Raw genomic sequence first — 25,810 nt, 5'->3', positions numbered from 1 at the left:
ACCTAAAACGGGAAAGGTTTATTCTGCTTTCATGTCAAATAGTGAGAAAAGCATGAATATGTAAACTTCTGGTTTCAACTGTATATACAGGCGCATACACATATACCATATACTATATATGCACAGAGACACATATACACATATACTATACACACACACAGGCACATACAGATATATACAAATGATGACCCGATGGAGTTTGTCTCCTGCACTTCCAATCCTGCTTTGTCCTGGATGTGAAGCTGCATGACATCCATCTTTTAGCTATCCTATCGGCTCTGCCCTCTTATCCTTTGGGCCTGTTATCATTGGGTCTCTGCCATCGTCTCCCCCACGTTCTCACTCAGCAGGGGGAGGGGCAGAGGTTATTGCATAGCTTTCCCACAGGAATAGCCTCTTACTGGTTCTGGGGTCCATCAGGATTCACCAGCTTCATGATGAGCCAGTCAGACATGGCCATCTACAGTATTTATTACAGTTCATGGCCCTCTTTTAGATATGAGGGCCACACCTCCCCTCTGGGCCCCAGTGTAGCTGCATACCTGCACCTACTTGTATTCCACTTACCTCTGTACTTACTTGGCTTCTGCAAGGACAAAATTGTCAAACTAAGGAGAGATTTGTGGAGATATAGGTAAAACAAGTGAAAAGGTGCACTAAACTGCTAAGTCACACCAAAAGTGCACTAAACTGATCTGCTGTTGGAAATAGCCCTTCTCTCATAAGAGTGCTGTAGCCTCTTCAATGTTTGCATCAAGTCAACCACCTACACGCTATTACTGTTCTCATGATAAGATATGATAATAACTTGTAAGATCCTTTTAAGGTTTTTTTTGTTTGTTTGTTTTTCACTGCTATGCAATGTGCATTTTTTGGCGATTCTTTCGCTCTTTTTCCAACAGGTTCAGGGTGGAATTCGCCTGAAGAAAACAATGTGTGCACATATACCTTAAAGACCACCAATCCTTGTGTCATGCCCTTGTCCTCTAGGCCCTGTAGTAAACTTACATCATGTGTTTGCTTTGTTAGTGTGCTACATAAAATACAACCTAGAAGCTAATATTATTTGTTCATTTTCAATGAAAAAAAAAGAAAAGAAAAACTTTTTGTTCAAGTCATTGATCTCAAAGTCAGAGAAGTGTTGAGAATCATAAATACGTTTAATCTTTCATAGGGACTTGTCATAAATAAACAATAAGAAAAGTTTCTGCTCTGTGAAAACCATGAAATAATTGATTTAAAGGTACATACAGCATAAATAGTTTGTTAAATAAAATAAATGTGTAAGTGAATGACATTTTAATGTTTTTACACATAACATCATAAACTATAAAGATATGTAATATATGCAAATGAGTCTTTAAAGTTGTACACCTCATAATAACTTGTTTTCAATAAAGCAGCAGGATGAACCATTTTGATACTTTAGTCTTTACAGTAAAATGGCATGTAAAAGTTTCAAATTATTGCATACATAATATCTGTCTTATGATTTGAGCTTTTTTTTTAAATGGGTAAGGTTTAACAGAAGGAGGTGACACGCCCCTCTATGGCGACTGAAGCCTCAGGGGCGCCACAGAGGCATAGTTAACAGTCCAACAACTGTATTAAAGGAGTTTTCCAATGGAAATAGCTATCACCTTTACACAGTTATAGTTGACATAATGTAACTTATTGATCATGAGAGTCTGACCACTGCGATGTGCACCAATTGGCAGGACAGGGCACTTTTATCCCCATTAGAATGGGAAAAAATTGTGACATTCCAAGATATTTTAGACTAGAACACTGGCAAAAACTCCGTGATCTATCGGACCTTTAGATTATTGACCAATCTTCAATGCTGTTCACGCACTACAATCATTGTTTTTGGCAGACAGCTATTTAGGACTATCAGATTAATTTTTTAGCAGAGGAAAAAGATTTAAATCAGATTAGATGGCAATGTACACACATCAATTTTGATCTGATTGGTCATGAAGGAGATCTTAGGGGACCCTGAGGTCGACTTCACATGTCTGCATTTAACAGTCCATCTATGGACCGCAGTTTAGAGACCAACCGTTAATCTCCTGATTTTAACTAACATTCTAGTAGCCTCATATCATAGTCAGTCTGGAAACAGTGGTCCTTACATGGACCAAAAAGATGGGAGTTTTTGAAGCCAGACTTAGGCTGTGTGCCCACGATCAGGGTTCACAGCCTTTTAGACACAGTGTGTTTTTGCTGCATCCAAAACGCTGCATTGTACAGTAGAAGCACAGAGGATGGGATTTCTAGAAATCTCATGCCCACTGTGCTAGTTTATCCTGCAGTGTAAACTGACCTGCTGTGCGGCTTCCAGAGCTGCAGCATATCAGTTCTTCTGCAGAGACAACACAGTGAGAGACCGCAACTGCCCGAGCCTGGATCGTGGGCACGAGCAGCTGTGGTCTCCTGCAGACGAGACTTGCGACCTCACAGGTCAGGACCCACTGACGTGCACATACCCTAAGGCTATTGCCAAACACATTGTCATTCCCTGTGAGTGTGCACACAGCCTGTGTTCTGCTTGCTGATGGCTTGTTGTGCAGTCTGCAGCTTCTCCTGTAAGGTAAGGCCCATTTAGATTAAATGATTTCTGCCCATAAATGAGCGTTGATTGACTATATACAAGTGAAACAGTTCTCCTATGTGTCCCTGACGCCATAGGGTAATAAAGCTGTGTACGGTCAGAACAATTGTTAGTACAATCATTCTGTCCCCAAACAGGGTATGAGTTATCAGCAATGATTGTTTAATGGTTCCAAAAATTATTCAAAACTCTGATGAATAAGCTAATAATCTGTTATTGAGAACATTGAATTTCAGATTATCAGTCTGGGCCTTTAGAACTACAGTACATTTGCTGGAATGTTGCTTATTTGGAATTTATCTCTGCAATTAAAGCCTCTAAAAAAAAGTAATTTGGCTAAACCTAACATTGTGATGGCTCTTAATAATACATTTATTATAACAAGGGCAAAATGGATTTGATTTCATGGTCATCCTGAAGTCAGCGAGCACATATACCATAAAGGACTGAACCTGTGCTCCCACAGACACCAATCCTGTTGCTACCACCAGAGAGTTTAAAGGGAATTTGTCAGCAGGTTTTTGCTATGTAAGCTGAGGACAGCATGCTGCAGGGGTTAAAAAACAAAAATCAACTATGCCTCTCTTATCTGTGTGTGTGCTATACTTTACTTAAACTAATGGTTTTATTGCCCTGTGATTAACATCGCTAGGACTAGCAGAGTCCGACATTCCCCCTCCTGTGATTGACAACTCTCAGTCAATGCATAATCTCTATTGAGAGCCAGGTGTGGGCAGGACAGCTCCCTGGGCTCAGCTACATGACTAAAACTCCATTCTTTGATTATGTGAGAACGGCTGCACCCAGTAATGTGATACACCGTTGGATTCAGAATCTTGTTGTCTACATTATGATTGTGTCAGATGGGGTAGCAAAAAACTTGCTGACAGAATCACTTTAATTTGTGTATACTTGTATGTAGCTTCAAATAATCTGTGGAAAGTTTCTAAAAAACATGAAGGATTGGAGCATTAACAAAGAAAACTCAATACACCAATACCTGACAAAAAATATACATATATATATATATATATATATATATATATATATATATAAAAAATAAAAACAAAAGTTTTCCTGCTGATTTCTTAAAAACAAAATTACCTATAAAGAGATGAACATGAAGTGAGACAAAAAAATACTGGCACAAACAAATGCAGACAATACCAGCAAAAACATCTCTATAGGCAACAAAAGGTCAGCTCTATAATCAGGGTCTTAATTTCTTGGATAAAACATTGCATATTTTGAGGTCCTGAAGCCAAGGAGGTCTCTCATCTCATTTCGGAATCTAGACAGGTCTTGACGGAGTTCATTTAGGTTTTCTACAGTGGCTTGGTCAGTGCTCTGCATCTTCTGCCTCATTGAAGTCAAGTATCGATGTACAAGGCAGCAGATGACCTTCTGGTAGTTTTCATCTCTCTTTTGCCTAAGACTCTTCCATTCCTACAATTTAAGAAAAAACAACAACAAAAAAACATATACATTAACAATTGTAATCAACATTAATCAGCACAAGCTTTAATATGGTGACATACAACAGAAATTAAAAATCATAAATTAAAGTAGTCATTGTCATTGCATGAGATAAAACATGGCTACTTTATCTCTGAAATACCTTCATTCTTATCTATGAGTTGTGCCAAAATTACCCTAAATAGTGCCAAGGGGAAATACCAGAAGTAGCCGCTGGAAAAGAGTGGTGCCATTTCTTGCCTTTATTTATTAAGCATTGATTATATAGTGCCATTATATTCCACAGCGCTTTACAGACATCATCACTGTCCCCACTGGGGCTCACAACCTATATTCCCTATCAGTATGTCTTTGGAGTGGGAGAGGAAACTGGAGTACCCGGTGGAAACCCACACAAACGCAGGGAGAACATACAATCGCCTTGTAGATCTTGGCATTTTAAGTCCATTGAGTGATCCTCCTCAGTGACAGTTTTCTCTGCATTTATACGTGTAGTCCTTGCTAAAGAATATTGATTGTAATAATTATAATGCCAAGGATGTCAGTCAATGAGTGATACCGCCCGCTGGACTCCTAAATCCACAGTGAACAGTGATTAAATCAATAGATAGTTATTTTCAAACTTTTTGCACATTGTAGAGTTGCTTAAAATGTTGTCAATTTTGGCACCAAAGTAAACGGAGCTGGAGCAGAACGGGGCTCAATGGGTGTGTTATGCCACAGCTTTTCTAATTCATGATGAGCTATAGCATACCTTGCTCCAGAAATCTTCTACCAGTCCCTGACTGGAGTAAGATTTGTGGCGAGGCATACAGATGTGTACACCGCTAGTCAGACATTTAATAGGAGGCGTGTGTTAAATCATGGCCAGTGGTGTAGCTAGAGTTTGATGTGCCCAAATGCAAGATTTGAATCTGGCCCACCCACCATTCCCACTCCTCTCCCTGCATGTTGGTCAGATATATGTGCCCAAGTAGCTTTCTAAATACTATAAAGACATATGTGTTGCCCTTTCACCATTATGCAGTAATGTCCACCATTCTATACTAATGTCCATACTAACGTCCCCGATTCCATACCCCTTCCAGGTATATATGTCTCCTATTGTGCCATCATGTGCCTATCCTAAATGTGTACAAGAACAAGTTAGAGGGCCCTACTCAGTAATTATGGGATCAGCCCTTTATATGTCAAACAAATAATAGAAAAAAGGGGAAGAAAAGAAGCATTGTGGGCCCACTATAGTATAAATGTCCCACATCCTGGGCCTATCTTTGTATATATGTCCTCCATCCTGGTATATATGTCCCCCATCCTAGGCTCCTTTCAGGTATATTTGTCCCTCATCCTCATATAAATGTCTGTCATTCTCGTATATATGTTCCCCATCCTTGAATAGATGTCCCCGATCCTGGGCTCATTTCAGGTATAAATGTCCCCCAATCTGGTATATACTGTACCCCATCATGGGACCATCCCAGTATATACCATATGTCCCCCATTTTGGTACATATGTCCCCATCCTGGTATATATATCTTGGGCCCACCGTACTATTACCCCATCCTGGTATATATGTCCCCTATTTTAATATATATGTCCCCCATCCTGAGCTCTTTCCAGGCATATAAATTCACTATTCTGGTATATACTCTACCCCATCCTGGGACCATCCTGTTACATACTGAATATCCCCCATCCTGGCATATATATCCCCATCGTGGGTCCATCCTAGTATATGTCTTCCATCCTGGTGTATGCTTTCATAATCCTGATTTTATATATACATACATATATATATATATATATATATATATATATATATATATATATATATATATATGTCCCCATTGCTGCTATATTTATGTCCCCCATCTTGGGACCATCCTGGTGTATACAGTATGTCTCCCATCCTGGTATATATATTTATGGGTTAATATAGGTTAATAGGCTCCCTGTACCCTGGGGCCCTGGTTGGGGGCCTATTTGTTTTACTCTGTTACATACTGTACATTCATTTTTGGAAAATGATGGAACCACTGTGCGAGCGATGTTCTTCGATTTCTCGAGTGCAGTTAACACCCTGTAGCCACTTTTAATACACAAAAAGATGACTGATATGAAGGTGCAGGAGGGGATGAGAAATTGGATAACGGACAACCCATCAGATCGGCCACAGTTTGTACAGATGGGAGCAGTTGTGTCTAGCAGATTATTGAGCAGTGTAGGTGCCCCTCAGGGAACGGTGCTAGTGCCCTTTCTATTCACACTGTATACATCAGACTTTCAGTATAAATCTGATTTTTGCCACCTTCAAAAATTCTCGGATGACTCCGTGGTTGTTGGATGTATTAGGGGGGACCAGGGGGATGAGGAATATAGAAGGGTGGTGTTGAATTTTGTGGATTGGTGCCATGGTAACTATCTACAGCTAAATGTTAAGAAAACTAAGGAGTTGGTGACCAACTATAGCAGGAGAAAGATGGAATGTTTACCGATAACTATTGCTGGTCAGGAGGTAGAGCAGGTGGAGAGTTACAAATATTTGGGGGTCCACCTGGATAGCAAACTGGACTGGAGATGCCACTCAGAGAGGGTCTACAAGAAGGGGATGAGCAGATTGTATTTCCTAAGGAAACTGAGGTCTTTTAATGTGTGCAGCAAAATTTTAGAAATGTTCTACCAGTCTGTAGTGGCAAGTGCCATCTTTTTTGCACTCATATGCTGGGGTAGTAGTGTGCGGGTCTCTGATGGTAATAAGCTGAATAAGCTTATCAAGAAGGCAAGCTCCGCTGTTGGCTGCAATCTGGACTCTTTTGAGAAGGCAGTGGAGAGAAGAACTCTGAAAAAGTGTATGGCGATTATGAATAATAATGCACATCCATTATATGAGCTATTCATGAGACAGAAGAGCACATTCAGTAACCGGTTAAGCCTTCTGAGGTGTAAGAAGTAAAATATAGGAAATCATTTTGTGCCAACTGCTATGGGAATGTACAACAGTAACATTAGTGTTAAATCATCAAGGTGAATGGCTACTTTATTTTTTCTACTTTCACACCCGCTGTGTATGTCCTAATCTAATGTATAATGTTCTTCTGTCAACTCTACTGTCTTGTCAATTAAGTAATTCATGTTATGATTTAAGTTGTGCTGCTGTGATACCATAATCTCCCACGGGATCAATAAAGTGTATCGTATCGTATTTATTTATTTCCTATTTTATTTTATATGAACCAATATCCATAGCTTTGTAATTTTTTGCATTTGGTTCTGATCAATGATCTGTAGTGTACTTAAGAAAAAATATTGCGTATTGTGGCACATTTACTATGCTTACCAGAAAAGAACCATTAAAGCACCACTCGAGCATTTTTTTAATTTCAGTGCTGGATTGGTGTTTTAAATGCAGGTCCCCTGCCCGCAGTCTTATATTCACTTGCTGCCATCTTCAGCTAGTTCCACCATTGCTCCCATCTATCTACTGCGATTTGTGACCTACCAGCAGCACCAGTGTTTTATGGATCATGCAGGAGTTCATAAATTAATCCAACTCTATGAAAGGGTTGTTCTGGTCTCATTCTAGCTCATAGAGTTGCATGTGGCGCTTATGATGTAACTTCTGACTTCCATCCAGCCAGAAGTTACTGGCAGAAGATGGCGCCGCGGGACTGGAGTGACGCTGTAAAAGGGCGAAAGCGTCAGAAGTATAAAGCAAGGGGCACAGGATTGCGATTTAAAGCAACATTCCAGTGGTGAAAAACAAAACACCGGAGTGGTGTTTTAAACAATTCAGAATCCTCATATTAAATAGCATATCTAATTTATGGGTTAAAAGTGAGAATTTATGAAAATTGGAATGTTGGGGGTGCATGTTGTGGGATTACAGGCTGACTCAGTCATGATGTACTCACGATGCCCCTGTACTACTTTTTCTAAAATGTTTCTATATGTGTGGCGCCCCTGAGGCTTCCGTCGCCACAGAGACATTGCACCCCAGTCAGAGGTGTGATGTCCCATCCTGAGTAAGGAAAGGGGTACATGCCAGTTTACAGGTGAAACTGCACTACACCCATTGCTAGGCACACACTGGGACCAGGGACAGTGGCAGCAACCCTCCCATGCTGCATGCTGGGAGGAGACGTAAGACCCATCCCTGCTCCCATAGGGTGGTAGCTTAGCAACCGGGGGGTGGGAAGAGCCAGCCGAGTGTAGAGCAGAGAGGAAGGTCAGAGTTTCAGTTTACCTCAGAGAGTGAGAGAGTGAGGAGCCAGCATGTTGCTGTGAAAGAGAAAGGAGCTCTGTGAGTTCAGAGTGTCCGCAACAGAGAAAGAAAGCAACAGAGAAGGAGAGAAACAGAGAGTAGAAGAAGAGCTCTAGTCAGGCAGGAGCTAAAGAAAGAAGAAAGTGACGCTTCCTGGTGAAGACCCTGGGACTCGGAGGGTCCAGGTGACACCAAGCAGGGAACGAAGGGATTCCAGGGCCACAGATAGCTTCAGAGCTGGTGGCCAGTGAAGTCAGCTGAGAAAGGACACAATTAGAGGGGTGCACTGGCATCAACCCCCAGATCTACCCGGGATCAGCGGAGGTCCCTGACGGTGGTCCCAGCAGTCCAAAGGCTCCTGCAGGCCTTGACAAGAACTGTGAGTAAAGACCTTGAAACTGCACCCCTGGTGTTGCCTCAGTTATTTCTCTGCATAGACACTAATAAGCACCAACAGTGTCCCCGGGGCACCGCTCCACCTGTGGGGAGCAGTACCACCATTGCTGCCATATCATCACCCCGGAGGCCTTACACAGCAGTGGCGGCTTAATAGCCGCATACCACAGGTGGCGTCACGAACACAAACTTTAATCACCCCCAAGTTATCAGCCATTTTAACTGACACCCACCAGGGCCACGGAGTCGGGCCCCGCCACCACTGACTACCCCCGGACTAGTCCAGCCCGGCACCGGGTGTCCCATAGCCCTGGGGTGGGCGAGTCAATTTTGGCGTCACGAACAGGATTTCGTGCCCGGACCCACCGGGTACTGTGCGCCTGAAAAGACTGTGAAAGTACTGTGCTTTACTGAAAAAACTGCCGCCATTAGCCTGGCTGAGCGTGGGAAGAAGAGGGGCGTGCCTGCAGAAAGAGCGCGAAAGTAAGCCCCGCCCCCTTTGATCTTGCAAGGAAGAGCGCAAAGCGGTGCCCGCTATGGAGAGCGGGCGGAAGATGTCTGCGTTCAGCCCTGTCGGCGGCATGGCGGGACTTTGAAGTGGAGGAGGTGGAGTGGCTTTTGATGTGGAGGATCGCGGCCCGAGTGAGCTCCCCGCGGGAACCGCTGCCTGGTTGGAGCGGGAGCTGGGTCGATTCTGCGTCCGAGTGAGAGCACAGACACTGCAGCAGGTGCTCGACTGGAAGGCGGAAGTCCGGAGGATGGTCGCCGCAGTGTGGGCCCAGGAACAGAGGGCCGCCGCAGCAGCCGTGTCGCGTGAAGATAAAGCCACGCAGACCCCCACGGCATCCCTCCTCAGCTGGGAGCCAGGACCCGACAGCACCGTGACGAGTGAGCCCTGTGAAGCACCACTTCAGGATCAAGAGGTACCGTGTACGCTGCCCCGCCACCGTTCCCGCTGGAGGTTCAGAACCCGGGGATGTATTGTGCCTGGAGAAGAAGTCCGGTGTCCCGTACGACATTGGCACAGTACGGTCCCCTGCAATGGTAATCGCATCCGTAAGTTAACCCCTGAAGTTAAACGTTCGAGTTGAAAGTTTTAAAGGACCTGCTCCAGAAATAATGCTTCCTGCCTTTGTTGAACGTCCCTAAGTTCTCCAGGAGACGCCACCCAGCACAAGAGGTGGAAGGAGGAGGACCTTGTCTGACTTGTTGACCGTCACTGGGTCAGAGTCCCAGTGGGCGCCATCAAGGGTCGGAGCCCCAGGAGGAGGACGACGAGGAGTTAATGGAGTCAGGACAGTACATAGCCCCTGAATGTCTGCCCATTGTTCTTTTCGAAGATGACACCCTATTCTTGAATCCTTGTCCCCTGTTCTTTTTGAAGATGACCACCCTGTTTATGTGTTACAGGGCCACTGGACTGGAATGTGGTCCCCGGTGAATGTGTTATTTATGTGCCTCCCATAAAGGGATGTAATGTCCTAAAGTTTTAATGTTTTATGCATAACAAAATTTTGCATGGACGTGCTGGAATTCGCTGTGGGGGAGTGTGGCACCCCTGAGGCTTCCGTCGCCACAGAGACATTGCACCCCAGTCAGAGGTGTGATGTCCCATCCTGAGTAAGGAAAGGGGTACATGCCAGTTCACAGGTAAAACTGCACTACACCCATTGCTAGGCACACACTGGGACCAGGGACAGTGGCAGAAACCCTCCCATGCTGCATGCTGGGAGGAGACGTAAGACCCATCCCTGCTCCCATAGGGTGGTAGCTTAGCAATCGGGGGGTGGGGAGAGCCAGCCGAGTGTAGAGCAGAGAGGAAGGTCAGAGTTTCAGTTTACCTCAGAGAGTGAGAGAGTGAGGAGCCAGCATGTAGCTGTGAAAGAGAAAGGAGCTCTGTGAGTTCAGAGTGTCCGCAACAGAGAAAGAAAGCAACAGAGAAGGAGAGAAACAGAGAGTAGAAGAAGAGCTCTAGTCAGGCAGGAGCTAAAGAAAGAAGAAAGTGACGCTTCCTGGTGAAGACCCTGGGACTCGGAGGGTCCAGGTGACACCAAGCAGGGAACGAAGGGATTCCAGGGCCACAGATAGCTTCAGAGCTGGTGGCCAGTGAAGTCAGCTGAGAAAGGACACAATTAGAGGGGTGCACTGGCATCAACCCCCAGATCTACCCGGGATCGGCGGAGGTCCCTGACGGTGGTCCCAGCAGTCCAAAGGCTCCTGCAGGCCTTGACAAGAACTGTGAGTAAAGACCTTGAAACTGCACCCCTGGTGTTGCCTCAGTTATTTCTCTGCATAGACACTAATAAGCACCAACAGTGTCCCCGGGGCACCGCTCCACCTGTGGGGAGCAGTACCACCATTGCTGCCATATCATCTCCCCGGAGGTCTTACACAGCAGCGGCGGCTTAATAGCCGCATACCACAGGTGGCGTCACGAACACAAACTTTAATCACCCCCAAGTTATCAGCCATTTTAACTGACACCCACCAGGGCCACGGAGTCGGGCCCCGCCACCACTGACTACCCCCGGACTAGTCCGGCCCGGCACCGGGTGTCCCATAGCCCTGGGGTGGGCGAGTCATATGTCTATAGCTGGGTTCACACATAGCAACAGCGACAACGACGTCGCTGTTACGTCACCATTTTATGTGACGCAACAGCGACCTTGTAAGTCGCTGTTATGATCGCTGCTTAGCTGTCAAACACAGCAGAAGCAGCAGCGATCATAACGACACGCGTCGCTGTGCTACATGTGCAGAGAGCAGGGAGCCGCGCATACTGCTTAGCGCTGGCTCCCTGCACTCCTAGCTACAGTACATATCGGGTTAATTACCCGATGTGTACTGCAGCTACATGTGCAGAGAGCAGGGAGCCATGCACACTGCTTAGCTCTGGCTCCCTGCACTCCTAGCTACAGTACACATCGGGTTAATTACCCGATGTGTACTGCAGCTACATGTGCAGAGAGCAGGGAGCCACGCACACGGCTTAGCTCTGGCTCCCTGCACTCCTAGCTACAGTACACATCGGGTTAATTACCCGATGTGTACTGCAGCTACATGTGCAAAGAGCAGGAGCCGGCACTGGCAGCGAGAGCGGAGGATGCTGGTAACGAAGGTAAATATCGGGTAACCAGGAAAGGTCTTCCCTTGCTTACCCGATGTTTACCCTGGTTACAGCTTACCGCAGCTGCCAGACGCCGGCTCCTGCTCTCTGCTCGCTTCATTTTGTCACTCTCTCGCTGTCACACACAGCGATGTGTGCATCACAGCGGGAGAGCGATGACCAAAAAATTAAGCTGGACATTCGGCAACGACCGGCGACCTCACAGCAGGGGCCAGCTCGTTGCTGGATGTCACACACAGCGACAGCAATGGGACGTCGCTGCAACGTCACAGAAAATGGTAACGTAGCAGCGACGTCGTTGTCGTCGTCGCTGTGTGTGACACCACCCTATATCCATATGTATACACTTGATAATTGAGTTTAGATGATATTGAATCATCGTAATGTGATTACGGGCTGCTTCAATGTCTGAGTGGTATCTGTACCCAGCATTTACAAGTGGCTTTAAAATAAGTACAGTTTGGAATGTTTAGTGCTGTGGTGCACATTTGGTGCTGCTTTTTTGTTTTTTCTTCATTGAATTGGTCGGTGGTTGACCTCCACCTCGCTTTGCACCCCAATTTGGGATGTATTCCATCTGTCTAGATTTTGGCGGTTGGTGACTGTTCACATTAAGTCATCAGGCTTTGTCCACAGGCTATTTACTTCATGCAGCATTTGCTTGGACCTGTCCCGCCCACAGCCATGACTCAGTCATGGGTACGGGATTGAAATAGACCAGGTGAGTGCTGCTAAGAGCAGTTCTACTATTCATATGTGAGGCCGTATGGCACATTTTATAAAAATATTTTAGTGTAGGACTGCTTCAAATGAGATTTGCCGTGACGTGGCGAAGCAGCTCAAGAAATTGCAATTTTTTGCCAAAAATCTCAAAATTTTTAAAATAAGTACAGTTTGGAATGTTTAGTGCTGTAGTGCACATTTGGTGCTGCTTTTTTGTTTTTTCTTCATTGAATTGGTCGGTGGTTGACCTCCACCTTGCTTTGCACCCCAATTTGGGATGTATTCCATCTGTCTAGATTTTGGCGGTTGGTGACTGTTCACATTAAGTCATCAGGCTTTGTCCACAGGCTATTTACTTCATGCAGCATTTGCTTGGACCTGTCCCGCCCACAGCCATGACTCAGTCATGGGTACGGGATTGAAATAGACCAGGTGAGTGCTGCTAAGAGCAGTTCTACTATTCATATGTGAGGCCGTATGGCACATTTTATAAAAATATTTTAGTGTAGGACTGCTTCAAATGAGATTTGCCGTGACGTGGCGAAGCAGCTCAAGAAATTGCAATTTTTTGCCAAAAATCTCAAAATTTTTAAAATAAGTACAGTTTGGAATGTTTAGTGCTGTAGTGCACATTTGGTGCTGCTTTTTTGTTTTTTGGCTTAACAATGTGGCAGTATTTAACCAAATTTCTCAAACATAACATAAGGCAAAAAAAAATGTGCAAAATGTTTCTATGCAAATCAAATTCGGCTCTAATTTTTAGGAATTTGCTGATTTAGGAAAATGTGAAGAATTTGCTTGATCTACCTGAAATAGTCTCCACTATTTTACACATTGCAAAGGACTGCATCAGGCAGAGAAGGCTCACTTAACCTAGGGGCTGCTGGGCACGCTTCCCTATAATGTCTTGCAGCTATCACATCACATGTTATAGGTCAGCCAATCACGATGGACTATCATAGCCTCCATAAAAACCAAGGCAGGGAATGCAGCAGCCATTTTGTGATGAATCTGAATCATGGGAGGACATTACAGATTAGCAAAAATAAAATATTACAGTTACTGTAAGACAGGTATAATAGTTTCTATTCATAATATTAATCTTTCTTTCTATAGTGTCAACATATTCGGCAGCGTCTTACAATTACCCATGTACCCGTAGCCATATAACTTAAGATCACTTTGACATTACTAAGGCTGAATTACTGTCACGGTTCCGCTGTATGGAGCATTTGGAATGCTTTTGTCACGGTTCTGCTGTGAGGAGCATTTTGCATTTGAATATATTCTGCTATGTGTCTTGTGCACTTGCTGACAGGTTGTCTTTCAGCACTACGGTCCATGCTGGGTTTGGGAGGTGCCTTCACAGATGTGCTTAGTTCCTGGTGATTGCTCTGTTTCTTTACTGGGCTTGCTGTCTGACCTTTGCCAGTTGTTCTTCCTGTTTGCTCAGTGTGCTCTTGGCTCCTGTCTGATGTAAGTGTTCTGATCTTGGCTTCTGACCTCAGCCCTCTTTCTGACCACGTCTCTGTCTGCTCCCTGAACCTTATACGTTACTTCCTGGCTTCTGACCTCGGCTCCCTTCCTGCCCATGTCTCTCTCTGCTAACTGAATCTTATAAGTTACCTCCTGGCTTATTATCCAGGCTTGTCTGACTACCCTTCTGTTCATAATGCTTGTAGTGTCTTGCATCACATTTACATTATAGAGCTTTGAAAGAATTTGGTACAGTCCTAGGAGACGTCAAAATGCTATATATGTCTTTACAGTGTAACTGGAGTACTTGTGGTTCACCACAAATCAAATTTATATGAAAAATTTGATTAAACTGGCATATTTGAATCTGGAAAGATTCTCTAATCTCTAGCAAGGCCCTATTTTAACCTCATATGCATTGTGTGGATTTTTTTTTATAATATAATATGATAATAGCAAGAAATTAAAATCTGTAATAGACATAAACAACCTACAAAGAAATGTAAACACTTATAAAATTAGTTAACTTCTGTCATCTATTTTTTACTTTCCTACCTGAATGTGGAGCCCAAATTTACAGTAATGCCCCCCCCCCCCTCTGTTCTATTGAACCAAACATACAACATCAAAGAGCCCTCGTTGTAGAACCACTGAAATATGGTTATATGAGAGCAATAGTCTGTCAATGAAACAAAAATGGCCCAAAACTTCATAGAATATATCCTAGGATAAATTTCTGCAATTCGGGAACATCCACAGCAGCAATTGTGTGGTGGATTATAGTGAAGATTTCCAAATTATTGTTTTCTACAAAGAATGGATAAGATTTATTAAAATCTTATCCACTTTGCTGCTACTAATATGCTGCTGATTCCACCCACAAATACAAATTGAAAATCTGCAGCATATCTGTCACTTTTAACATATTATTAAATAATAAACATAAAAAATACACATGCCATAGTTAAATAACATTTCCCCCTTTTCTACGTTGTATTAGCACCATTTTGTAAACATTATTTTGTTAGGAAGTTAGAAGTGTAAAAAGATTATCAACAATTTTCATTTTTCCAACAAAATGTATAAAAACATTTTTTTCTTTAGAGACCACATCACATTTGAAGTGACTTGAAGAGGCCTAAGGGACAGAAAATACCCAAATGTGACACCATTTTAAACACAGCACCCCTCATACTGCTGAAAATCAAGAAGTTTATTAACCCATTAGGTTCTTCACAGGAATAAAACCATTGCGGAAGGAAGAAATTAAAATGTAACTTGTTTCTACAAAAAATATTGCTTTAGTCCCAAATTTTGCATTTTTTCAAGGGTAACAGGAGAAAATGGACAGTGCAATTTGTTGTGTAATTTCCTCTGAGTACTCTGATACCTCAGATGTGGTGGAAAACTACTGTTTGGGAGCATGGCAATGCTCAGAAGGCCTCTGTTAAGTAGTGTCTGACTTTTCAGAAGTGCACAAAACTGTGGAAGGCAGCGCTTTTATTAGGGCTTAAAAAGGCAGACACCAGTGGATTATAGGCCAGAGACAGTCCAAAATTACTCTCTCTGCCTCATTATAGTGAATGTTCTGTCAGGGGCATTGTCTGAATAGTGTATTTCCATGTAAACCCCGCTGTAAGCACTCAATAAGGAGTGCAAGATAAATGTGAGCTGAGCCTTACTTCAATCTTTGGGAGGAAGAATAAACAAATCAACAGCGGGTCAAGAATTCCTTTTTTTTACTTTTCTACTCTGTTCACCATGCAGTCTAAGTGATTATACGGCTTCATTCACCTCGGTGCGATTTCAGCTTTAAGAGATTGCTATAGTTTTTATATTTGACTATTATCACACAGTGGAAAGCGCTGTTATAGAAAAACAGTTTTTGCATTACCATATTTTGAGACTTATGATTTTTATATATTTCTATATTTCTGACAAGTGCTTGGTTTTTCCTCGATGAATTGATGTTTCTACTAGTACCATTTTTAGGCATATAACATTTTATGATCGCTTTCTGTTCTGATTTTTGGGAGGTATAATGAACATGAAACAACTCAAATATCCTCTTCAAAGAAGAAGAGGACTAGAACTATATCGCTAGCTATTGGATGTAGCAATCCTAAAAGTCAATTTTGACCATTTTAACCCTTCACGACGTATGCCGTACATGTGGAGAGCAAGTCATAAGCGGGTATATGGAGCGAGCTCACGTAGTGAGCCTGCCCCATACTCAGCAGGTCGTGCAGGCTACCCGCCTCTAACAATCATGGGGGACAGCAGGATTTAACACGTGTCGGCATGGGGGCGCGCCATTTTAAGCTCTCATTGGCACATCCATGATTCAATCAGGGGTCGACAATGGGTTGTTATGACAGCAGGATGTCTCCTGAAGACCTCCGTGCTTGTCATAGCAGCATTCCTTTGAAACTCTGCCTGCAGCTGGGATGATCGCAGCTTCAAGTCCTCTAAGTGGACTAATAAGAACAGTAAAAAGGTAAAAAATGTTTTAAAAAAATATGAAAACCCCCCAATAAACACAGAAGTTGAAATCACTGCCTTTTTGCCCCACTAAACATAAAGATAATAAAAAAACACATATACGGTATTGCCGTGTTCAGAAAAGTCCAATCTATCAAAATATAAAAATATTTAACACGATCAGTAAGCACTGTAAACAAAAAAAACCCAGAATGACAAAATTATGATTTTGTTGTCATTGCAATATCACAAAAAAATGCAGTAACAAGTGATCAAAACATCTATCCCAAAATGGTATCAATAAAACTATCATCTAGCCCCACAAAAAAATAAGCCATTGCACGGCTCATAGTTACATAGTTACTTAGGTTGAAAAAAGACCTAGGTCTATCTAGTTCAACCTTCCTACACCAGTTCTACATTTGGTCACTAAAGGCTACTTTACACACTGCGATATCGGTCCCGATATCGCTAGTGTGCGTACCCGCCCCCATCTGTTGCGCGACACGGGCATATCGCTGCCCGTGCCGCACAACATCGCCCAGAGCCGTCACACATACATACCTGTCCGGCGACATCGCTGTGACCGGCGAACCGCCTCCTTTCTAAGGGGGCGGTCCGTGCGGCGTCACAGCGACGTCACTGAACCGCCGCCCAATCGCAGCGGAGGGGCGGAGATGAGCGGGACGTAACATCCCGCCCACCTCCTTCCTTCCGCATAGCGGCCGGGAGGCAGGTAGGGAGACGTTCCTCGCTCCTGCGGCGTCACACGCAGCGATGTGTGATGCCGCAGGAACGAGGAACAACCTCGTTACTGCTGAAGTAACGATAATTGGGAATGGACCCCCGTGTCGCCGATTAGCGATTTTTCACTGTTTTGCAACGATGCAAAATCGCTAATCGATGTCACACGCAACGGCATCGCTAATGCGGCCGGATGTGCGTCACGAATTCCGTGACCCCAACGACTCCGCATTAGCGATGTCGTAGCGTGTAAAGCCCGCTTTAGTCATTTATAACCAACAATGTTTTGTGTACTGAGGAAATTATCCAGCCCTTTTTTTAAAGCTGTCATCTGCCATAACTACCTCTTGTGGTAGGGCATTCCACAGTCTGACTGCTCTAACTGTAAAGAACCCTTTCCTATTTAGTTGTCGGAATCGCTTTTCTTCCACTCGCAGTGAATGCCCCCTGGTCCTTAGTATTGTCTTTGGAAGAAATAAGTCATGTGCCAGTCCTTTATATTGACCACACATGTATTTATACATATAAATGAGATCTCCTCTGAGACGTCTTTTTTCTAAGTTAAACATATCTAACTTTTTCAACCTGTCATCATATGGGAGGCCTTCCATTCCTTGTAATAGTCTAGTTGCCCGCCTTTGAACTGACTCTAACTTCTGAATGTCCTTTTTAAAATGTGGAGCCCAAAACTGGATCCCATATTCCAGATGTGGCCTTACAAGTGATTTATAGAGGGGTAACAATACGTTGGGATCACGGGATCTAATCTCTCTTTTTATACACCCTAAAATCTTGTTTGCTTTAGCAGCTGCTGCTTGACATTGAGTGCTGCTGCTCAGCTTATTTGTAATGAGAATACCCAAGTCCTTTTCCTGTTCTGTAGTCCCCAGTTTACTTCCATTTAATGTATACGCAGCTATAGGATTACTCCATCCTAGGTGCATTACTTTACATTTATCAACATTAAATCTCATTTGCCAAGTATCTGCCCATTCTGACATCTTATCCAGATCTTTTTGTAATATTGTACTATCAAGGTCAGTTTTTAATATCCTACATAGTTTGGTGTCATCAGCAGAGACTGACACTTTACTATCAATCCCATCCACAAGGTCATTAATAAAGAGATTAAAAAGAATCGGTCCTAGCACAGATCCCTGCGGCACCCCACTGCTGAACCAAAAATGAAAAGTCTTGGGAAATAGCGACAAGCCCGCAAATTGTTTTTGCAAACTTCTGATTTTTTTGTCACTGCTAAAATAATAAAAACTGCACATGATTGGTATCACCACAATCGTACTTAGGGTACGGTTCCACTTGCGCATAGCTTCCGTTTTGAGAGCATCAGAAGCGATATGCTAATGGCCCTCTACTGTGAGTGTCAGCCAAGGGTCATGCGACTGTGATGCGATCTTGCGATCAGATCACAGCTGCGGAGAAGAGGGAGGGAGCACTTTCTCCCAATCTCCTCCGCTGCCTGCCTCTGTGTACATCACACTGCAGTGGGATTACATGTGAGTGCAGTGCGATGTTTAACATGCTCCCGTAGACTTGTATGCCAAACGCAGCATGCTGTGATTTATTTCTCAGGCTGATATGGCATGAGAAATCAATTTCAGATGGACACTGCCCCACACTTTTGCACTGGTGTGTGTGCAGTCCGATGTTTTTTTGGATTGCACTCGTCCGTGAAAAAAGCAAGTGGAACCGAGGCTTTATGAGGATAATCTTACTGCATGGTCATTTTTACCACAAAATGTACACCGTAAAACAATTCCTGGATAGTCACTGGATAGTATATGGAGTATGGGAAGAAGCATAGAAAAGCATAGGGACCTGACAACTAACACGAGCAAAACTAACTACACGGACACATTTAACAGGTCACCTCCCAGTGGGGGAGAATGCCTTATATACACTGTGCCTCTCAGCTGCTGGCTGAAAGGCACTTCTGGGTTAGGTCACGCTGGCCCTTTAATTTAAGGGAGAGCAGCGCTCGGAATCTAGAAGCCAAGTCAGGGTCTCGAAAGCTAGAAGCCAAGGAAGCAGCTGGCAGGGAACGTCGGCGCCCCTGACACACGGAATGCGGTGGGGCCGATAGTGTAACATAGCAGAAGTTTGAGAAACATTGTTTTTTCTCTCATCAGTGATATTTTTTTTCTCAATTAATGAAACGCTTACCAAACTCTGATGACACTTTGATGGCACTCTGATGAAAATCTAATGAAACACTGATCAAAATCATTGATGAACCTTCTCTATGCAGTGCGTAAACATGGGGGGTACCCTCAGTATTAAATAGAGGGGGGCCTAACCTGAGATTGCATCTGCAATCCGCAACGTCATGTAGATGAGCGGGCTTAGGACAAGCAGTGCATTTGTACAACGCACGGCTTATAGCGCTTCGGCTTCAGCACATGCGCCCTGCATGGCACTCAATTTCCGGCCAGGGGGAGTGGCGGGAATCTCCCAGCCTTTAAAATGATCAGCTACAATAGACACGTGCGGATCCTATTCAGCCCCGTACTGACAGGGTAGGTTGCTGAAGTCCCCTTGGCACAGGACAAGAGGACCCTTACATCACTCTCTTCAATATCTAAAAGGGATCTGTTTACAGGACACTAAAAACTATAAGGTATATAGCTGGGGAATATTTTTTTATTTTTGATCTCTACTGGATTTGCATATGCGCAATACTAGGCATTTGGATGGCAGCATAATTACATTTAGTTTTACTTGGCATTGTGTTCTTTACTTAGGTGACCTGGAATTGGTGAATTTTCATAGTGTGGTAACAACCCCTGATGAACCCCAGACAAAGTGGGAGAAACGCGTCGGGATTCTTCTGGGAGTTCATTCTCCAGCAAAATAAGTTTACCTAACTGGGACTTAATTAATTACGGGTCCACAAGTAATCTGTTGGTCGGTTGTACTAAGTAGCAGTCTCAAATAGCTACTTTAGACCCCCTTTTTCATATATTTCTAAATGGGAGTTTGTGTATAAGTAATTCTGATTGGGAACGGTCCATATGACCAACAAGAATACCTAATACTAACTAGTGTACTGACTATGCACATTGTGTGACTGAACCACTCTGACTTCAGCACTAACTACACCCCTTTGGGCTATGGGCCATTTATTGGCACATAGTCAGTTATAGGGGTTATTAGGGATAGCCAACGCTAAGCGGGGGTGCCCAAAACCTTATGGTGTATTAACCTCCGCGGCCAGGAAGGAGTGAGATTTGGGATTTGCAGCCTGGCCCCTAGCTTAATACCTTATTCTTATCCCTAAACTACTAAGTAAAAATACATCGGGCTATCCCTCACTTTTAGATTAATAACCCTATCAGAGTGTATTTATCTCTGCACGACCTGTGTGCTCACTGACCGATATAGCTATATATGACAGTATGAGATATGGCTTGATTTAACTATTTTAACGTTGCTAAATAAAAATTGTTTTTAGAGAAGTAAGTTTTCAGTCTATTACCACCTAGATAGACCTAAGGTTCCAGGAGCGATCTAGAGAAGTGTCTCGAGATAGGAGATTCATGCGCCTAGCACCTTCCTTCCAGAGACCGCGCTCTCCTCAGCCATGTAAATCGATCATGTAAAGATGGCTGAACAAAGCCGGGAAGATTGTCTGACTAAGGGGTTGTGCTTTTACTGCGAGAGTACTGCTCTTCATATCCGGTTCTTTCCAGAGAAGCCAGGTAACTCCAAAGCCTAAAACTGGTTGGAGAGGTTGCCCTAGGTGAAGATAACACCAGTGCTCATGCAGACGTTTTCCTCCGGATGTATGATTACTTGCAGGTTCTTCTCGAAGGCTTTCACAGCTCCTGAGTGTATTTACTCCATCAGAGATCGTAAGTTGTTGGCTATCAAGCTAGCCTTCCAGGAGTTGCATTATCTTCTAGATGGGGCAGTTCATCCTTTCGTTATTTATACCGACCACAAGAATTTGGCATATTTGCACTTGGCATGAAGATTGAATCCCCAGCAAGCTAGATGGTCCTAATTCTTTGCCCGCTTTGACTTTCATCTACACTTTTGGGCGGCAGACAAGAATATCAAGGCTGAAGCACTCTCTAGGTCCTTTCTTTTCTCTGTTCAGGAAGAGATGCCCCAGCAGATCATACTACCTCCTGGAAGGACCTTCATTTTGGAGTTTAACAGGAGGAGGGTTCTGCAGTGGTGTCACTCATATAAGGTGGCGGGTCATGCTGGTCAGAAGAAAACTTTCCTTCTCATCTCTGAACATTATTGGTGGCCATCTCTTCGTAAAGATATTATGGACTTTGTTGATTGCTGTCCATCCTGTGCCTGGAGTAAGACTCCAAAACAGCTTCCATCCAGTCGGCTACTATCACTTTCTGTACCCTCCACTCCATGGCACACCCGTGTCCTCTGGCTGATCTGTCATTTGGGTGGTGGTGGATTGCTTTTTCAAGATGGCTCATTTCATCCCCTTGACTAGACTGCCCTCTGCTCCGAAGCTGGCTAAAATTTGTATCCAGCACATCTTCCAACTGTATGGCTTTCCACAACAAATCGTGTCTGAGAGAGGTGCTCAATTAACGTCTCAGTTCTGGAGAGCAATCTGTAAACTTCTGGAAGTGTCTTTGGACTTCTCTTCAGCTTACCATCCTCAATCCAATGGTTAAGTGGAGCTGGTTGATCAGATCCTGACTTTGTTTTTGCGGCACTTTACCAAGTACATCATAGTGATTGGGTCAAGTTGCTACCTTGGGCTGAGTTCTCATATAATAAATATATCAGCAAGTCCTGTAGGTCCCCGTTTTTCATTGTTTACAGACAATGGCCTGGCATTCCTCTCCCGGTATGCTCCACTTCCAGTATCCCAGCTGCTGACACTCTCTCTAGGGAATTCTCCAAGATCTGGAAAGACATTAAAGACTCTCTCGAGAAGGCGTCTGGCTGGAAAAAGAGACATGCAGACAAGAGGCAATTGGCGTGGCTCTCTTCTAAATACATCAGTCTGAGGATTCCATCCAACAAGCTGAGTCCTCGATACATTGGTCCATTTGAAGTCAACAATCAGATTAACAATATCTTTTATAAATTGAAGCTCCCGGATGGGCTATGTATTCCTAATTTTTTCCATGTGTCTCTGCTCAAGTCTGTTGTCCTGGCTCCCTTCTTCAGCAACCCTGGTATTATGCCTTAGCCAGTCTGCTCAGAAAATGTGACGCCCCTGGACTATCAGGTCATCACAGGGTACTGTACAAACTGCCCTTCCATGCAGTATTCGCGTCCCTCATGGTTCTGGGTCCCCATCTTACAGTGTTGCCTCCAACAGTGAATCAAATCCTAGAAACACACTGCACTACACCCATCAGGCACACCAATGGACGGCTTGAGCGGAATAGAGTCGCCCACCTGGGGGGGTCAAGGAGGGGAGGTGAGGAGTGTAGTCAGTCGGTCAGTGAGTAGAAGTGAAGGAGGAGGCAAGTGAAGTAGCCCTCGAGCTGTGAGGAGCTCAGAGGAGGTTGGGAGTGGTGGCTCCCAAGAGAGGCTGTCTAGGTTGTAGACGGTGGTCTGGACTTAGAGGATTCGGACCCCCGGTCGCAGGGGATTGCGGCTAGGTGCATGGACCTGTCAAGGAGGACGGTCAGCAGCCTGGCACTATCACCAGTCCGGGACTGAAGGCACGGCGGGGTACACGGACCCTAGGTAGGGGAGAAGCTTGAGGCAACCTGACAATTAAAATAAAGAGAACGAAACCTTTATGATCTGTTCCCACCTGCTCCAAAATCGGGGCACTAGCGCAACGAGGGGGATAGGGCCTTCCAAACAAACAGCCCAAGAAAATCCCAAGCGTGAGCCCTGAGAGCAGGCTCCCACACTTAGCCACAGTGGGGAGTGGGGCCTGGCAAGTTTCAGACTACTCGGCCACTATGTTGAAGTTAAACTTTGTGCCAGGAGGCAGGTCACGGATCACCAGGCAACACTGTAGGGACGAGCTCCCCTCTGAGAGACAACGGCAGTCAGAGACTTGGTTTACCCGGTTGTCAGCGTCTGCTTAATGACTGAGTGAGTACCTGAGTGACCCCTGCATCCCACGGCATCCCACCGAGTCCCGGGGCCTTCCCCTACCCGTGGAGGGCCACAACACTTTGCTGCCCCCATTCCATCACCCCGGGTACTCCTAACGGCAGTGGCGGTACTCCCTGTTACCGCACACCACAGGTGGCGTCACGAACTACAACTCCCCAGGAAATAACTCCCCCCTTTTTACATTTAAAGTGGCCCCAAGCTCCCGGGTCCGGAGACCCTTGAGCCACAAGTGATCACCCCGGATCCGAGCGGTTCGATCCGCTGGAGGGCCGGCACAAAAACATCTTTGAGGTGAGAGATATCTTGGCCATGAAGAGGGTGAGATGTAAAACCCTTTTCTTGATCAATTGGAAAGGCTTTGGTCCTGAGGATAGGTCTTGGGAGCTACAGGAAAATATTAATGCCCCTCTTCTCCTGAAAAGCTTTCTGTCTCGTTTAAACAAGGAAAGCATAAGGGAGGGGGTAATTTTACACCATCGGCGCCCCCACACTCCATGTGTCAGGGGTGTTGACACTCTCACCCTGGCATTTCTCCGATGCCCACAGCTTCAGTTCTGTTCTCCAGTCCCCGTACTCCGCCTGCTTCTCCTGCGGCGCCCCCGCACTCCAACTCCATGTGTCAAGGGCGCTGACACTTCCTGCCTGCTGCTTCCTTGGCTTCTGGCTCCTGAGGCCCACGCCTGCTGAGCAGAGCTCTCAGGAACCAGAAGACCTGGTGACAGGTTCTCATTTAAGAGCCTTGCCACATGAGTTAGGTTAAAACGTAATACCAGGAACTACGTTTGCAGACATGTATTTCAGGATTTTGATCCTCATCAGTACAAAGCAAGAAGTTTGTTTTGGATAGACCACTGACGTGGTGTCTAAGGGATAATATTTATCCTTGTGGGGAGCGCCAAGCCGGTGTAAAGAGACTAATAGGCCATATATTGGCACACTACAAAGGGGAAATTTTTTCCCATATTCCCCTGTAAGAGGCCTCTCATCTATCCAAATAAAGCCTCCTGCTTTGCACTGATGACAGGAAAGGACCCTGAAACACGTGTCTGCAAACTAACTAATGTGGCAAGACTCATTAAAAAGTCGATATTGACTTCTTTGGATTGCTACCTCCAATCGATGGTACTAGAGTTTTAGTCCTCTCCCTCTCTTAAGAGGGTATTTGCTTGGCCTACAAGGCTCCTTACACTGCCTTGCCACTCTCCACAAAAAGAAACATTTTCCCTTAGACCTACATTTTATTTAAAAATGTTCCTATAAAGTTTACAGTTTTTAATAAAAAAAAATGATGGCAAAAAACTGTAGCAAAAACTGTGATAAAAACAGTTAATATCATTTGTCGTCGCAAAAAATCAGGTATATGTAGCATCATATAAACTTTTCCATCATATGAAAATAATCAGCATAATGGTTGGCATCCTCATAGAATTTAGGTTTGATTTGGAGGGTAGGGAGAACCAGAGAACCCGGATGAAACTCAAGCAAACATGCGGAGAACATACAAACTCCTTGCAGATGTTGTCCTTGCTGAGATTTGAACCCAGGACCTCAGTGCTGCAATACTACAGTGTCAGTCACTAAGCCGCAGAGCCATCCATTACAATATGCTTAAAGGGAACCTGTCAGCAGAAATTTTTCACTAAACATAAAAGATTCCCCTTCTGCAGCTCCTGGGCTGCATTCTAGCAATGTTCCTGTTGTTCTTGTGCCCCCTTTCTGACCAAAATAAAGACTTTATAAAGTGGTACCTTTTTGAATGCAGATACTGTAAATGGTACACGGGGGCGGGCTGCCTGGTGTCCGTTATTCTGCCTCCTGCTGTTTTAGGCCATCCCCCATCGCTCATTTCCATAGCTGTGGATGCCGCCCAGTGCTCCAGAAGTCCCCGCGCATGCCCAGTGCTTATCTCTCGTGGATGGGCACTGTGCCCAGTGTCACCGCTGGTGACGTGTGCACAGGCTTTAGATTATGGGCGGCGCTTTGATTTTCATTACCAAGTAACCGCCCATAATCGCGTTACTGCGCTTTCCCCCTCTGCCTCCTTCGTTCTGCGCAAGCGCGGGCCTGCTGACCCCACGTTACCTCTTTCCCATCTTGCTCTGAGGCAGGAAATAGATGGGAGGAGCACGGAGCAGGACACCACCAATCAGGATTAGACGCAGGAGGCAGAAGGGGAAAGCGCGGTCACGCGATTATGGGCGGTTACTTGGTAATGAAAATCAAAGCACCGCCCATAATCTAAAGCCTGCGCACATGTCACCAGCAGTGACACTGGGCACAGTGCTCATCCACGAGAGATAGGCAATGGGCATGCGCGGGGACCTCTGGAGCACTGGGCGGCGTTACAGCGATGGAAATCAGCGATGGGGGACGGCCTAAAGCGGCAGGAGGGAGAATAATGGACACCAGACAGCCCGCCCCCTTGTACCA

At 44.7% G+C, this 25,810-nt stretch overlaps 1 protein-coding gene across 2 annotated transcripts in view; it reads right to left on the bottom strand.

Annotated features, from left to right (window-relative positions):
* Positions 1 to 1,139: 1,139 nt before the first annotated feature.
* The window catches only part of TRPC1 (transient receptor potential cation channel subfamily C member 1), a 193,512-nt gene continuing 168,841 nt past the window's right edge, over positions 1,140 to 25,810 (bottom strand). For both annotated transcript variants that reach the window (XM_075340783.1, XM_075340784.1), the window contains one exon: positions 1,140 to 4,060. In XM_075340783.1, the coding sequence (XP_075196898.1) occupies positions 3,833 to 4,060 (228 nt within the window). In that variant the 3' untranslated portion in view covers positions 1,140 to 3,832. The remainder of the gene's footprint in view (positions 4,061 to 25,810) is intronic.

The sequence above is a fragment of the Anomaloglossus baeobatrachus genome, chromosome 3 (assembly GCF_048569485.1).
Source record: "Anomaloglossus baeobatrachus isolate aAnoBae1 chromosome 3, aAnoBae1.hap1, whole genome shotgun sequence".
Lineage (NCBI taxonomy): Eukaryota > Metazoa > Chordata > Amphibia > Anura > Aromobatidae > Anomaloglossus > Anomaloglossus baeobatrachus.
This window is presented reverse-complemented; position numbering and strand designations above follow the sequence as displayed.